The sequence below is a fragment of the Pan troglodytes genome, chromosome 19, assembly GCF_028858775.2.
Source record: "Pan troglodytes isolate AG18354 chromosome 19, NHGRI_mPanTro3-v2.0_pri, whole genome shotgun sequence".
In the NCBI taxonomy this organism is placed as follows: domain Eukaryota; kingdom Metazoa; phylum Chordata; class Mammalia; order Primates; family Hominidae; genus Pan; species Pan troglodytes.
The window spans coordinates 94,575,168-94,587,625 of NC_072417.2; the positions used below are offsets into that span (position 1 = coordinate 94,575,168).

General features: G+C 62.4%; 2 protein-coding genes across 29 annotated transcripts in view; one reads left to right on the top strand and one right to left on the bottom strand.

Annotated features, from left to right (window-relative positions):
- Nucleotides 1-411: 411 nt before the first annotated feature.
- Nucleotides 412-2,243, top strand: PVALEF (parvalbumin like EF-hand containing). Its single transcript, XM_009433489.4, has 3 exons — nucleotides 412-1,172; nucleotides 1,399-1,534; nucleotides 1,806-2,243. Exons 1-3 carry the CDS (start codon nucleotides 1,067-1,069, stop codon nucleotides 1,969-1,971), a joined length of 408 nt encoding a protein of 135 aa, XP_009431764.1. The 5' UTR covers nucleotides 412-1,066; the 3' UTR covers nucleotides 1,972-2,243.
- Nucleotides 2,244-9,409: 7,166 nt separating this feature from the next.
- The window catches only part of CEP131 (centrosomal protein 131), a 34,513-nt gene continuing 31,464 nt past the window's right edge, over nucleotides 9,410-12,458 (bottom strand). For 8 of the 28 annotated variants that reach the window (XM_016933140.4, XM_016933141.4, XM_016933137.4 and 5 more), the window contains 7 exons: nucleotides 12,319-12,436; nucleotides 12,160-12,234; nucleotides 11,034-11,176; nucleotides 10,748-10,925; nucleotides 10,480-10,643; nucleotides 9,756-9,816; nucleotides 9,438-9,684 (listed from right to left, as the gene is read on the bottom strand). In XM_016933140.4, the coding sequence (XP_016788629.3) occupies nucleotides 9,610-9,684; nucleotides 9,756-9,816; nucleotides 10,480-10,643; nucleotides 10,748-10,925; nucleotides 11,034-11,176; nucleotides 12,160-12,234; nucleotides 12,319-12,436 (814 nt within the window). In that variant the 3' untranslated portion in view covers nucleotides 9,438-9,609. Of the gene's footprint in view, nucleotides 9,685-9,755; nucleotides 9,817-10,479; nucleotides 10,644-10,747; nucleotides 10,926-11,033; nucleotides 11,192-12,159; nucleotides 12,235-12,318; nucleotides 12,437-12,458 lie in introns of all 28 variants that reach the window. The other 20 variants (XM_054670754.2, XM_054670755.2, XM_054670753.2 and 17 more) reach the window with 5 other exon arrangements.

Sequence of the window (12,458 nt, forward strand, 5' to 3'; positions counted from 1 at the left end):
GCAGTGGGATTGGGGGTGGTGAACGAGCTCAGCCCAGGGGCACCCCCAGCACTGGGCAGATGGGACATTGGTTCCTGGCTTGGCCACGTTTAGCCTGGAATTCGGCCCAGCCCCTCCTCTGTAAAGGAGGTGACATTGGGCCCGGGGCCCCGAGTGGTAGGTGGGTGTTCCCTCTTCCAAAACAGGTCCCCAAGATGCCAGGGTTGGGGAAGGCGAGCCAGAGTCCCAGCTCTGAATGAAGTGGGGCGGGGCCTGTCCTGAGGGCCTCCGAGGCCCAGTCCTGTCCCTCTTGCCCGCTCACCACCACCCTGCTGGCTGGGGGAATCAGCCACTGCAAGGGCTGTGGGGGCCCAGCTCCAGCCCCACAGCAGCGGGCAAGCCCATTCCCCACCATCTCCCTTCCCTCCTGGCTCCTCGCACAACCCTGTGAAGGGGCAGGCGTCTCCCCACATCACATGGCAGCTGGAGGCACCATGGGTTGGGGAGCAGGACCTGGTCCAGGGGCTGCAACTGGCGCTCCTCACACCTCTGGGGCGCCAGGGTTGGGTTGCAACCCTTGACCTATGGCCTCTCTATCCAGAGGAGAGCAGAGATGCCTCTGGCCACTGCTCAGCCCCACTCGAGAACACAGGCCGCCCCTCCTGGCAGCAAGAGCGTTCCAGAAGGCTCTACCACCCCGTGAACTTTCAAGAGGGCCAAGAAGCCCAGGACACCCGCTTCCCCTTGCGCTCTGAGATAGCTGCTGTGCTGAGCCCCAGAACCCAACACCCCCTGGGGACGGCAACCTGAGAGCCCAGCAGGTCACAAGGCGCTGCCGTGAGGGGCACAGGATGGCCCGGCCCCTCCCGCTGACCCCTCTGCCTGTGCCCAGACCCCCACCTGCCTGGCTGGGATCCCAGCATGTCTCGGGGCCCTGGCATGACCCCAACACTGTGACGCCTGTCACCATTCCCACTTTACGGCAGGACCCAGCACCAGGCGGCGTCTACGTCTGCTCTGGCCCAAGCAGCACCCCCAATCCGTGCGTGCACCCCACGAATTGACTCCCTATCCACCCAGGACCAGGATGGAGGAGGACTTCTCCTCCCAGATGAAGAAGATGGCCTTGGCCATGGGCACGTCCCTATCAGACAAGGACATTGAGCTGCTGCCCACGGACATGAGACACCACGGTACAGCATGCCCCCGCCTGGCACGGCCCCCCACCCGTCCAGCCCCCCTGTGGTCAGGAGACCTCATCCCTTTCCTGGGGCTGATGGGTCCAGGACACCAGGACCTGCGGCGGGCGGGGACATGGGGGTGCAGGACCCGGCAGCCCCCATCCCAGGGCGGGGTCTTCCCTGGAGGCCCAGCTGAAGTGAGGTGGGCCCCTCCGTGAGCCCCGCCTGGTTGCCCCAGGGTCCTTCAACTACCTCAAGTTCTTCGAGCACATGCGCAAGCTCCACGCCTCGGGCCAGCTGGACGACGCCATCCACAGGGCCTTCCAGTCCCTGGACAAGGACAAGAGCGGCTTCATTGAGTGGAACGAGATCAAGTAATGGCTGGCGGCCAGGGAGGGGTGGGGCCCAGGCCACCCAGACCACGCCGAATGCCCACCTGGCAGACCCGGCCTTCCCCCACCGGGTCCCCGCTGGCCTTGCAGCTGGCAGGGCTGGGCCAGAACCGGCTAGAGGCCCAGGAGGCCCAGAGGCCCGGGCTCCCGGCCCAAAGTGCCCTCGCCTACAAAGTGGGGGACGAACGGCTCGTGAGTCACTGGGCACTGGCCGGAAGCCCCTTGGCCCTGACTCGAGCCCCCTCGGCCCCAGGTACATCCTGTCCATCATCCCCAGCAGCGGGCCCACCGCCCCGCTGACAGACGAGGAGGCCGAGGCCATGATCCAGGCGGCAGACACAGACGGGGACGGGAGGATCGACTACGAAGGTGGGGGCAGCACAGCCGGGGCACCCTCAGGACCCTCCTTCCCCTGCTAGGCCGCCACCCTTGCCCATGGCCCCGCCCCGAGGGCACTGGCACACAACTCACAGATGAGGAAACCCAGGCTCAGGGGTCTGGGCCAGGAGTCTAGGTGCTCTTCCCTGGGCCAAGGGTCCCACTGCAGAGAGGTGGCCAGGAGGGCTTTGGGAAGGCCAACTGTGGCAGAGCCAGCGGGTATGGGGTCTCAGAGCTCGGGATGCCATCTTGTGGGGGACCCACGGTCTTTGAGGCTCTCCATGGCTGCCCTGAGGTCTGGGCCATCTCACCCCCACACAACCCCAGTGGCTGGCCACAGGCCTGGAGGGTGGAGGGCACACAAGGTGGGCTGGGCCTCCAGACACCCCTTGCCCAGCCACGGGCCGTTCTCATCTGCCTGGGTCTAGAAACCCCAGCAAACCTGGCTTGTTGGGGGGGAGGTCACAAGGCTTGATAGGCATCCTGACCCCTCTCAGAACTCAGGCCCCCCAGCTGCTCCATGCCTCAGTTTCCCCACTGAGGGATGATCACCAATGAGCACCTGCTCTCAGAGGGTCTGGTGGGAATTCCTGAGAGTCTCTGCAGAGACCCAGGCCATTGCAAGCCCCCAGTCCCCAGCTGGGGTCAACTTGTGACGACCAAGCAGCTGGGCCCAGGACAAACAGCTCCAGCGTGGGGCCACCCCCGGCCAGATGGGCTGGAGGCCTCGTCCCTGCTCAAGGACTTGGGGACAGGACCCCCTGGACTGTGTAGTCCAGGCACACTCCCTCTGCCTCCTCTGAGAGTTAAAGGGCCTACAGGAACTGGGGGACACAAAACAGGGGTACTTACTTTAAATTGGTCTCCTGCTCTAGAATTTTCTGAATTGATCAAAAAGGAGAAAATTCCAAAGAAGAAGTAGCACCATGACTAGCCCTGGCCAGCCGAGGGGCTCCCATGGGGTAACCGGGGTGACCACGCACCTGGGCAGAAGCCGTTGGGGCCAGTAAGAGGCGGCAGCCGTGAGGGTGGACCCAGCTTTTGAAGGAAAATGGAAGAAAAGCAGCATTAAGTGAATGACGCAGCCTGGTGTGTCTGTTGGGGATGCTGGTGTGAACTGGGGTGGGGGCAGCATCAGGGCCATGGGTGACAACGGCTGGGGGGCAGGGTGGGCGTGTGAGGGTGGGAATGAAGACGTCTTCTCCCATCTCCCAGCCCCACCTGGCTGTGGGCAACCCCCAAGGGCAACCCTGTAGTGAGATTCCGTCTGGGTGGGCCTCCGGTCAGCAGGGTGCACAGTGCTCTCTGGGCCCAAACCCCTGAAGGGCCCCTTCCCAATCTGCAATGGGCCTGGCCTGGGGCCACGCACTCCCAGTTCATGCCTGAACGCAGTATGGGGACACCTGCAGCCCCTGGGTGCCCCTGGCAGGGGCCTCGTTCCAGGCCGAAGCACCCAGCAGACCCTCCACCTCCATCTCTTGCCTGCTCAGGCCCCCAGGCTGGGCCCTTCTATCTCCCGGCTGCGTGTCTCCCTCCATGGTGCTCCTCTCCCCACTTAGTGCTTCCGGTGGGACCCCAGCCCAGTCCTTGGTCCTCTGTCCCGCCCACACTCGCCTGCCTAGAACCCCCTCATCTGGTGGCTTAAGGGCCCCCAGCCCTGGCAGTTCCCAGCCCCCAGGTCCTGTGAGCGGCAGGGGCCTGGGTCCCCTTGGTGCCATTAGTGGGTGTGGGTGTTGGCCTCCAGCTGCTCACTGGCCACACAGGACTCCAGGCCCTCTGGGCTGGTGGCACTGAGGGTGTTGGGAGCCTGACTCCCGGCTCACCCCAGAAGGGAAGACACCCGCCTATCAGGGGAACCCTTGCTGAACTTACGGGAGTGAGAACACAGCCGTTCCAGGGGCGAGTGTGGCAATGTCAGGGTCTATTTGTCGCAGCAGCAAGAGTGAGGCTGATTCACACACCATCCTCACGGCCCACCTGCATGTAACTACAGGCTCCGTCGTGAAATACACACAGAGCCCACTGCCCGCACCACCCTGGCCATGGTCACTCTCGCCTGGGCAACCACCACAGCCCCCTGGTTGGTCTCTCCACCTCTACCCTCTGAAGGTCCTTCCTCACCTTTGTGTCTGGAGGGCTCTCCCCTCACACAGGGTGACTCTAGGGGCCTCATGCACTCTGACTCCCACTTTCCCTCTGACCTGAGACCCCCAGGTCCTGCCCCTCCTGATGCAGCCACGTGGCCCCCTTGCCTCCTCAGCCAGGCGCCACCTTGCCCTGGGGCCTTTGCACCTCCAGCCCTCAGCCTGGCATGCTCTTCCCTAGACATCCGGCTGCAAGACAGACTCTCTCTTCTTCGATGTTTTCTGCAAATGTCGAATCCCAATGAGGTCGTCTTTACCTGCCCTGTTTGATATTTCACGCACCCTCGCCAGCATCCTGCGTCCCCCTGGACCAGGTCTTTTCCCCAAAGCATTCCCCATCCCCTAATATGCTATGACATTCGCGTATGCACGCGTTTATTATGAGCAAACAAAGCAGGGGTGCTAAGATCCAGAGCAGGGGAGCTCTGAGAGGTGAGTGCAGGCGGTACAGGCTGCCCCATCGGGCGTCTGCCAGTCAGCAGCGGGACTGAGAGGGCGCTGGGCGGCCTCCTGCTGTCCAGGGCCTGTCTGGGAGGAGGGGCTTTGGCTGCAGCTGCTATGGGCTACCCAGTGGGAGTAAGAACAGCAGAGAACCCAACCCAACCTCACCAATTGGAGGCTGCCCTCACCGTCAGTGCAGAGCCGAGCTCAGCCCCTCCCCTCCCCGTCAGCCACAGCCACAGTGAGCCCACCGGACAGGAGGTTGGCAAAAGTCAGTCCCAGGGCCAGATCCAGCCCAACACCGGCCAAACCTGGTTTTGGATTATCTGGGGCAGCTTTCGCGCTGTGCTCAGAGGCCATAGAAAGTTTGAAAATAAAAAGAAGGGGCCGGGTGCGGTGGCTCACGCCTGTAATCCCAGCACTTTGGGAGGCTGAGGCAGGCGGATCACCTGAGGTCAGGAGTTCAAGACCAGCCTGGCCAACATGGCGAACCCCTGTCTCTGCAGAACGCACATTATTTTTAAATATGTAAAGCATTTACCAAAATTGTCCAAACGCTGGGACCTAAAGTGAGACTCAATCAAGTCAAAGGATTGAAATAATATGGAACATTCTCTGACCATAGAGAAGCTAAGTTAGAAATTTAAAAGATAAAAAAAGCAGCACAGTTCTAAACAGCCTGTGGTTCAAAGGGACCATCCTGCAAATTTGGAAATGTTTCGCACCAAAGAAGAATGAAAATACAACATGTCAACTTGTGGCTGCCGCTCAAACGGTGCCTTGAGGGAAACTCACAGTCTTAGACGCACAGACTCCAAAGGAAAAGGGCCTGGGAATCAATGGTCTAAGTATCCTTCCCAAGAAGTTAGGAAAAGAACAAAAAAGGAAGCTCGCAGGAGGGGACAGAAATAAAGGTGGGCATTGTGAAATGTTAAGTTTCCTGCTTTCTGTCCGTCTCCCCTGCTGGAACATAAACCCCTCGAGGGCTGGGGTGTGGTAACAGGCACCTCTAGTCCCAGCTACTTGGGAGGCTGAGGCAGGAGAATTGCTGTACCCCAAATTCTAGGCCTGGCATCGACAGCACGTGGACTTAGATGATTTGGTTGATGCTGTGAACTGTCTCGAAGCAGGCTCTGCCAGGGAGAGAATGGAGCCCATGAGGGCGGTGAGCCAGGTGGGGTGGAATGAACCCCGGGCAGAGTCCATCTGTGCTTCTAGGGTCTGGCCCCCGCCCCGAAGCCCTCCCCCCACCCCCAATGGCCCATCAACCTAGACAGGGAAGTGACCCAGCTGGGGGAAGGGAGCCCAGCTTTCTCAATGGTAAGACTCGGGGTGCCCCCCACCATGACTCAGAGACCCCTCCAAGCCCCTGAGGACCTCCACAGTGTCTTGCTGGGTGAAGCCCACCTCTGTGTTGCTGTCTGTTGGGCACTAGAACTACCTGGAGCAGAAGCAGCGGGAAGGCTCAGGGCAACAGGTTTGACCTGGGGCCTTTCCCGGAAGGCTGGGGCCTAATAGCTGCCCCTGGAGCGTAGAGCCGCCCCCTTCCCACCCCACTCCCAGTCTCCCGCACTCCACTCCCCACAGGGGGGAGAAACACCATCTCAGCCCCCTTCCCCAGGCACCCCTGTCCAGGTGAAGCCGCCTGGCAGACAGGCCCTCCCCTCAATCTTCCAGCCTCTCAGGGACACCTTTCTCATCAGCACAACACGTGAGGCCACGTGACTGGAGGGCAGCAGAGACAGGAATGATACGCAGCCCCAGTCTCTTCATCTAAAATTTGAATTAAAACCCAACAGGCTGGGCATGGTGGTTCACACCTGTAATTCCACTTTCGGAGGCCAGGGTGGGGGTGATCACTTGAACCCAGGAGTTTGAGACCAATCTGGTCAACATAGTGAGACTGTCCTCAAAAAGTAAAACAAAAGTAGTTGGGCATGGTTTCCCACTACCAGGTAGTCCCAGCTACCTGGGAGGCTGAAGCAGGGGATCACTGGAGGCTAGGAGTTTGAGGCTGCAGTGAGCTATAATCGCGCCACTGCACTCCAGCTTGGGCGACAGAGCAAGACCTTGTCTCAAAAAATAAAAATTAGGCCAGGCGCGGTGGCTCATGCCTATAATCCCAGCACTTTGGGAGGCCGAGGCGGGTGGATCACGAGGTCAAGAGATCGAGACCAGCCTGGCCAACATGGTGAAACTCCGTCTCTACTAAAAAATACAAAAATTAGCTGGGCGTGGTGGCGGGCGCCTGTAGTCTCAGCTACTTGGGAGGCTGAGGCAGGAGAATCGCTTGAACCCGGGAGGCGGAGGTTGCAGTGAGCCAAGATCATGCCACTGCACTCCAGCCTGGGCAACAAGAGACTGTCTCAAAAATAAATAAATAAAAATAAACAAATAAAATTAAAATTAAAACAACAACGAAAAACAAAATCCAAGAGATGCAACGATCCAGAGGCGGCCCCAAATGCAAAAGGCCCTCCACACGTCCTTGAGCGCCAACAAATGAAGGACTCAGGAATGGAGGAGAAATGAACAAGCAAATGAAAAACCCATCAAGCAGGGGCTGGGAAGCCGGGGATGCCCCCAGCTGAAGGCCACACCCCCTTTCTCACTCCTTTTCTGGCCGTGAGTGTCCCAGGCCTCTTCTCACCATCTCTGTGGAGGTCACCCTGTGTGTCCTGCCGGAGACCTTGTAAACATACTTAGTTTAGTAATTCGCAGCCATTTCACTGATAAAAATACCTTTTCTGCGGCCAGGGCGCCCGAATGTGAGCCGGAGCAGAAAGCTTGTTTTCCCCGCAGAAAGCTTGGCCCTGCACTGCTCCTGGGAGCCGGTTCCTGGGGGCTTCAGCTGCGGTGACGGAGGTGTGGGGCTCAGGACTTGAGATCCACAGGCCCCCGTTCTCAGAGCCCGCCTGGCCAGCTGAGCTCACATTTGGGTGAAGCTCTGGAGTTAAAGCCCAGCTGAGTGACTCAGCTCTCAGCACCCTGCAGCCAGTGTCACCATCGTCCCTGGGGGCCACTGCCCCCACACAGGCTTTGGTGAGGCCTCTGGAGCTTTGTCCTCAGCATGGGGCCTGGCCAACAGCAACTCATCATAAGGGACGCGGCTGTCATCCTCGGCTCCTCTCTGCAGCCTCACCAAGAGGTGCCTGGGTCTCACCCTGGCCCGGGAGCAGGCCCTGGGAGTGGGGTGGCCCCTGAGCTGAGCCTGAGTGCCCAAGACAAGCAGGGCTCACAGTGACCTAGGGGACGGCAGAAGCCGCCCCTCCCACCCCCCAGGCTCTGTCCCTGCTGTGCGTTTCACCTTCACACAGGCCTGGCCCTGTCTGCAAAAGGGGGACGGCCCAGCGGTGGTTCTGCGTGACCAACCACGACCCCGGGGACCCGCACTGCCCTGTCCTGTGCTCTGGATACCGAGCCCAGTGCCACACACGGCTCCAGGCCGAGCCTCCAGCTCTGATTCCAACATCTTGGGGCCCACCTTTGGGCCTCCCGCCACGCCCCAGGTCCACAAGCATGATTTGCACACAGTCCCCTGAAGCCACATTGCCTGGGCCCTGTCCCTGTTAGGGGCGTTTTCCTAGTTCACCCCTGAGGTCCTCAGCTCCTCCTGGCTTGGGCTCCCCGAGGCCTGGACCTGGGAACCTGGGGGGTGGTGAGCGAGAGGGACCCACTGGCCTGCACCCCCTGCCGGGTGGGGGACCCACACCAGATGCAGGACAAGGCCCATCTCACTCACATCCCTGGTCACCGAAGCCCACAAGGGGACCAGGGACGATACCACCTGGAAGGATAAAGATGTAAGGACCAGGACGTGCCTTGTGTCCAGGGCAGTGACTTGGCCAGCAGGATGGTGCTGGGCACGAGGACCTGAGCCCGGCCAGCCCCTCCTGGGGGAAAGCAAGCCTCAGGCAGGGTGTTGGAGCAGGCCTGGGTAGCCAGCAGCACCTCTGTTCCACAGGGGGCTTCCCAGGACCCCAGGCAGCTGCTGCGGCCAGGGAGGTCCTAGCCATGCTGCAGGTAGGAAGACAGGCTCGGGGGCGATGGGTCTACCCGGTGCAGATGCTGGGACAGTGTGGTGTGGCAGCCTGAGCGACCCCAAAGCCCGGTCCCAGGATAGTGCGGTCTGCTTGGAGACCCTTGTCTGCCACCAGGCATTCAGGCGCGGCTTTGGACCTCCCATCCCGGTGAGTTGGCATCCAACACTCACTTCCTGGTCAGTGTAGACGGAGGTGGAGGGAGGGCTGCCCCCTGAGGATTTGGGGCAGGTTCTGAACTGACCGGGCCAAGCTGACCTGGGCTGAGAACCAGGCTGGGTGTGAAGAGACGCTCTGGGCCAGTGGTACCCTCTCCTGCCTGGGACCTTCCCCAGTGCCCCCATCCTCATGGGTGGGCCCTGTCCATCCCCATTTCTTGAGAGCTCCAGACTGTCACACCTTGACAGCGGGGAGGGTAGGGCTTCCTGTCCCTCTCGAGTCTCTCCAGCCATAGGAGCACGCTGGCAGCCATGGGCTTCCAGCACCTGCAGGGCCACGGCGGGGCCCTCGGAGCTCCTCCCAGGGGGTGAGTTCTGCTGAGCTCCTCCTGCGCCTGGCCAGGAACGGGGTAGGGAATTCCCCGTGCTTGGGACTTCCAGGGTCCAGGGCAAGGCAGGGAACAGGAACTTGGGGGTTGGGTTGAATGCTGGGGAGCTGCGGGCTGAGTGCAGGGGGGCTGCTGGCTGAGTGCTGGGGGCTGCTGGCTGAGTGTTGAGGGCTGCTAGCTGGGGGGCTGATGGCCAAGCTTCGTGATTCCCTGGTCAGCCTGCTCAGGCTGCGGAGGGGAGTGGGAGGAAGAGAGCCAAACCCACGCCTGGCTGCTCTGGGGGTCTTGGGCAGCCTCTAGCCCAGGAGAGAAGACAAGGCAGTCACTCAAGGCGCTGAAAACAACGGCCTCCTTTACTGTTAAAATGCAGCCACAGGTGCTCAGCCGTGGGCATCTCAACCACCAGCCTCTGTGGGGGGCAGGTGGGCGTCCCTGTGGGCCTCTGGGCCCATGTCCAGCCTCTGTCCTCTGCCTTCCGTTCTTCGACAGTGTTCCCGGCATCCCTGGTCACTTGGTACTTGGCGTGGGCCTCCTGTGCTGCTCCAGCAGCTCCTCCAGGTGGTCGGCCCGCTTGACCGCAGCCTGCAACACACCCACAGGGTCAGGCCTGCTCCCAGCCCCAAGGTCCAGCAGGGCTGGCCACAGGGACTCACCTCGTGTTGTGTCCGGAGGCTGCTCACGGCCTCCTCCTTCCTCGCGAGGGCTGTCTTCACCCTGTGGGTAGTACATGGTAGGCTTCAGTGTGGCCCCCGCCCCATGGCCCCAGACTGGCCTGCAGTGCACAGGGTGCACGGGGCAGCCGCCTGGTCAGCCTGGTCCCAGCCCTGCTGACCACGACTCCTGTGGCTGGCCCAGACAGCTGTCCAGGCAACCCACCTGCTGTGAGTCAGGACCCAACACAGGCCCCTGGAGTATGACCCTGGCCACACCTGGGGAGGCCTGGTACCCAGATGGGGTGGGACGCCTCGCCCACACCCACCTCTCAGCCCATGGCAGCAGATGGCACAGGAAGGATGCAGGACCCCCGTGGAGGGAGCTCGCTGGGAACCTTACAGCGCCTCAGCCCTTTCAGCGCCTGTCCACCCAGCCCAGGGTCCCGGGAGCTGCCTCCCTGGAGAACTTGCCAGGCCCAGACCCGACCCACTCGGGTGCCCCAACAGGGATGGCCGACACCCTGGAGTAAGCACCCGGGAGGAAAACAGATCTAGGTCTCCTGGGCCCCAGACATGGAACCCACACCAGCCTCTGCCTACAGGGCCCTGTCTCTGCCTCTCCTGGCCTTCCTCAGCCACAGCCTCCGGGGGCTTGGAGCTGCAGAGGTCCTGCCCGCTCCCCTGCCCCGCCTCCGTCTCCAGCCCTGCAGCCCCCGCCGCCCACCTCCGGTGCACCTCCTCCAGCTCCAGCTGCTGGCGGGCCTGCAGCGTGGCCAGCTCGGCTTTGGCCTGCCGCGTCTCCTCCTCAGAGGCTGCCAGCCGGTCCTCGAACTCCTGGCGGATCACCTGGGCCAGGTTGCTGCGCTCGCTAGAAAGCTGCTCGTTCACCTGGGTGGGCACAGAAGGCAGTGAGCCGGCTGCCAGCGACTGGCTGCGTGCATGCAGGAGGGGCCTGGGGGTGCCCACTGCCCACCTGACACCCGCCCACTCACCGCCTGCGCATCCTCCAGCGCCCGCTCCTTCTGCCGCACAAGGCCCTGCAGACGCAGATTCTCGCCCTCGGCCTCCCCAAGCTGGCCCTTCAGCTCCGAGCACCGCTCCTGAAGCTTCCGCTCCGACTGCTCCAGCTCGGAGAGCTCTGCCTCGTACTTGTCCCGTAAGCGCTTGATGCTGGAGTTGGGGGGAGGGCAGGGTCACTCCAGCCCAGTCACACACGGGTCCTTGCGCCTCAGCTCCTGGGCCTCCCCAGCTGGTGACCCAGCCGTGGCGGGTCCTTACCGGCTCTCGGCAGCCTTCTCACTCTCCTCCTTGGCCAGCGCCATGTCGGCCTCCAGCCGGTGAATGACCAGCTCAATCTCCTTGTCCCGGCCTTTCCGGATTTCTTCCCTCAGCTCCTGTTCCCGGTTCAGCAGCCACGCCTCCTGGGGGGACACGCGCTGCCTGGGGGTTGCCACCCGGAGCCGGCCCGCGGGGCCAGGGCCAGCCTCAGGGGGTCCTGGGGGGCTCCAGGTTCTGAGCCACAGGGGAGCAAGGGGCCTTCCCCCTCTCCAGACCCCCGTCCAGGGGTGCGCTACGTCCTGTCGTCAGGACCCAGTGTGGGCATAGGCGTACCAGAGATCCGTCATGATGCACAGCCCAGGGTCCCCTCCCTCAGAGACCCACAGCCCATGACAACCTGAGGCCACCTTCTGCTACCAGATGGGATGGGAAAGTTGGACTTGCGTGTTGCTGAGGGCGGGGCCTGGGCCCCCAAGCCCAGGCATTCAGAGCCTAAGCTGGCAGCCTCCTGGAAGCCTCTGAAAACTCCCAGAGTTTCATGTGCCCAGCCCTGGGCCCCACAGGCCTACGTCGGGAGCATGCTACTGGGCCCAGAGGCATCCACTGCCACAGCCTGCCTGGCTGCTGGGTGACATCCCAGCCCACCAGGGTGTGAAACCAGGTGACGGGCACGGTCAGCCTGGACTGTAGCCTCGCGGCGGGCATGGGTGGTGAGAATGTGTATGGGACTGTCACCGTGGCAGAGTCCACCCCCCACAGAAGGCCCCAGAGGCTAAGGGGGGAGCCCCTGTTGTGCGTGTGCCTCTCTGTACATCTGAGTGTCGGTGGGCTGATCGTGGGGCGCAGGGGTGTAGCAGCCCCTAGCGAGAGGGGCAACGCCTGTTCTCGGACCACAGAGGATGCGCTCCAGGCACCCTTGATCCTTCCAGAGCCCACGCAAAAGATGGGCTGAAAGCAACACACTCAGCGTCAGTTCAGACGACAACCCCAAGCAGCCAGATGTGACTCCCAGAAACGAGCCCCCAGGATGCCACAGCAGCAGCAAAACCCACCTGGGGCAGCCCCCGACTCCTGCCCACGCGGGGCAGCCCCCAACCCCTGCCCACCTGGGCGCCCAGGCCCCCACCTCCTTCCTGGTGCGGCCGGCCTCCCACGCCTGCCTCTCCAGCTCCAGCTGCTGCTTCAGGGTATTCAGCTCCATCTGGGGGGGCGGACATAAGAAGCCAGTCAGTCCCACCCCGTGCAGCCCCCTGGCCAGGCCCAGCACAGCCCTCCGGTGGTAGACCTGGTGCCGGCGCTCCTGCTCCTCCCTGCCCTTCTCAAACTCAGCCCTCAGGGCTCGGGTCAGTGCAGAGCTGCTCTCCTCCAGCTGCTGCCTCAGCTCTTCCAGCTCCGCCCGCTGCCTGCGGCCAGGGAGGAGTCAGC

Excerpts from the sequence above, each read along its gene's own strand:
- PVALEF (XM_009433489.4), top strand. The coding sequence starts at position 1,067 with ATGGAGGAGGACTTCTCCTCCCAGATGAAGAAGATGGCCTTGGCCATG. Across the intron at positions 1,173-1,398 it reads CACGGACATGAGACACCACG|GGTCCTTCAACTACCTCAAG; the intron begins GTACAGCATGCC and ends TGGTTGCCCCAG. Across the intron at positions 1,535-1,805 it reads ATTGAGTGGAACGAGATCAA|GTACATCCTGTCCATCATCC; the intron begins GTAATGGCTGGC and ends CCTCGGCCCCAG.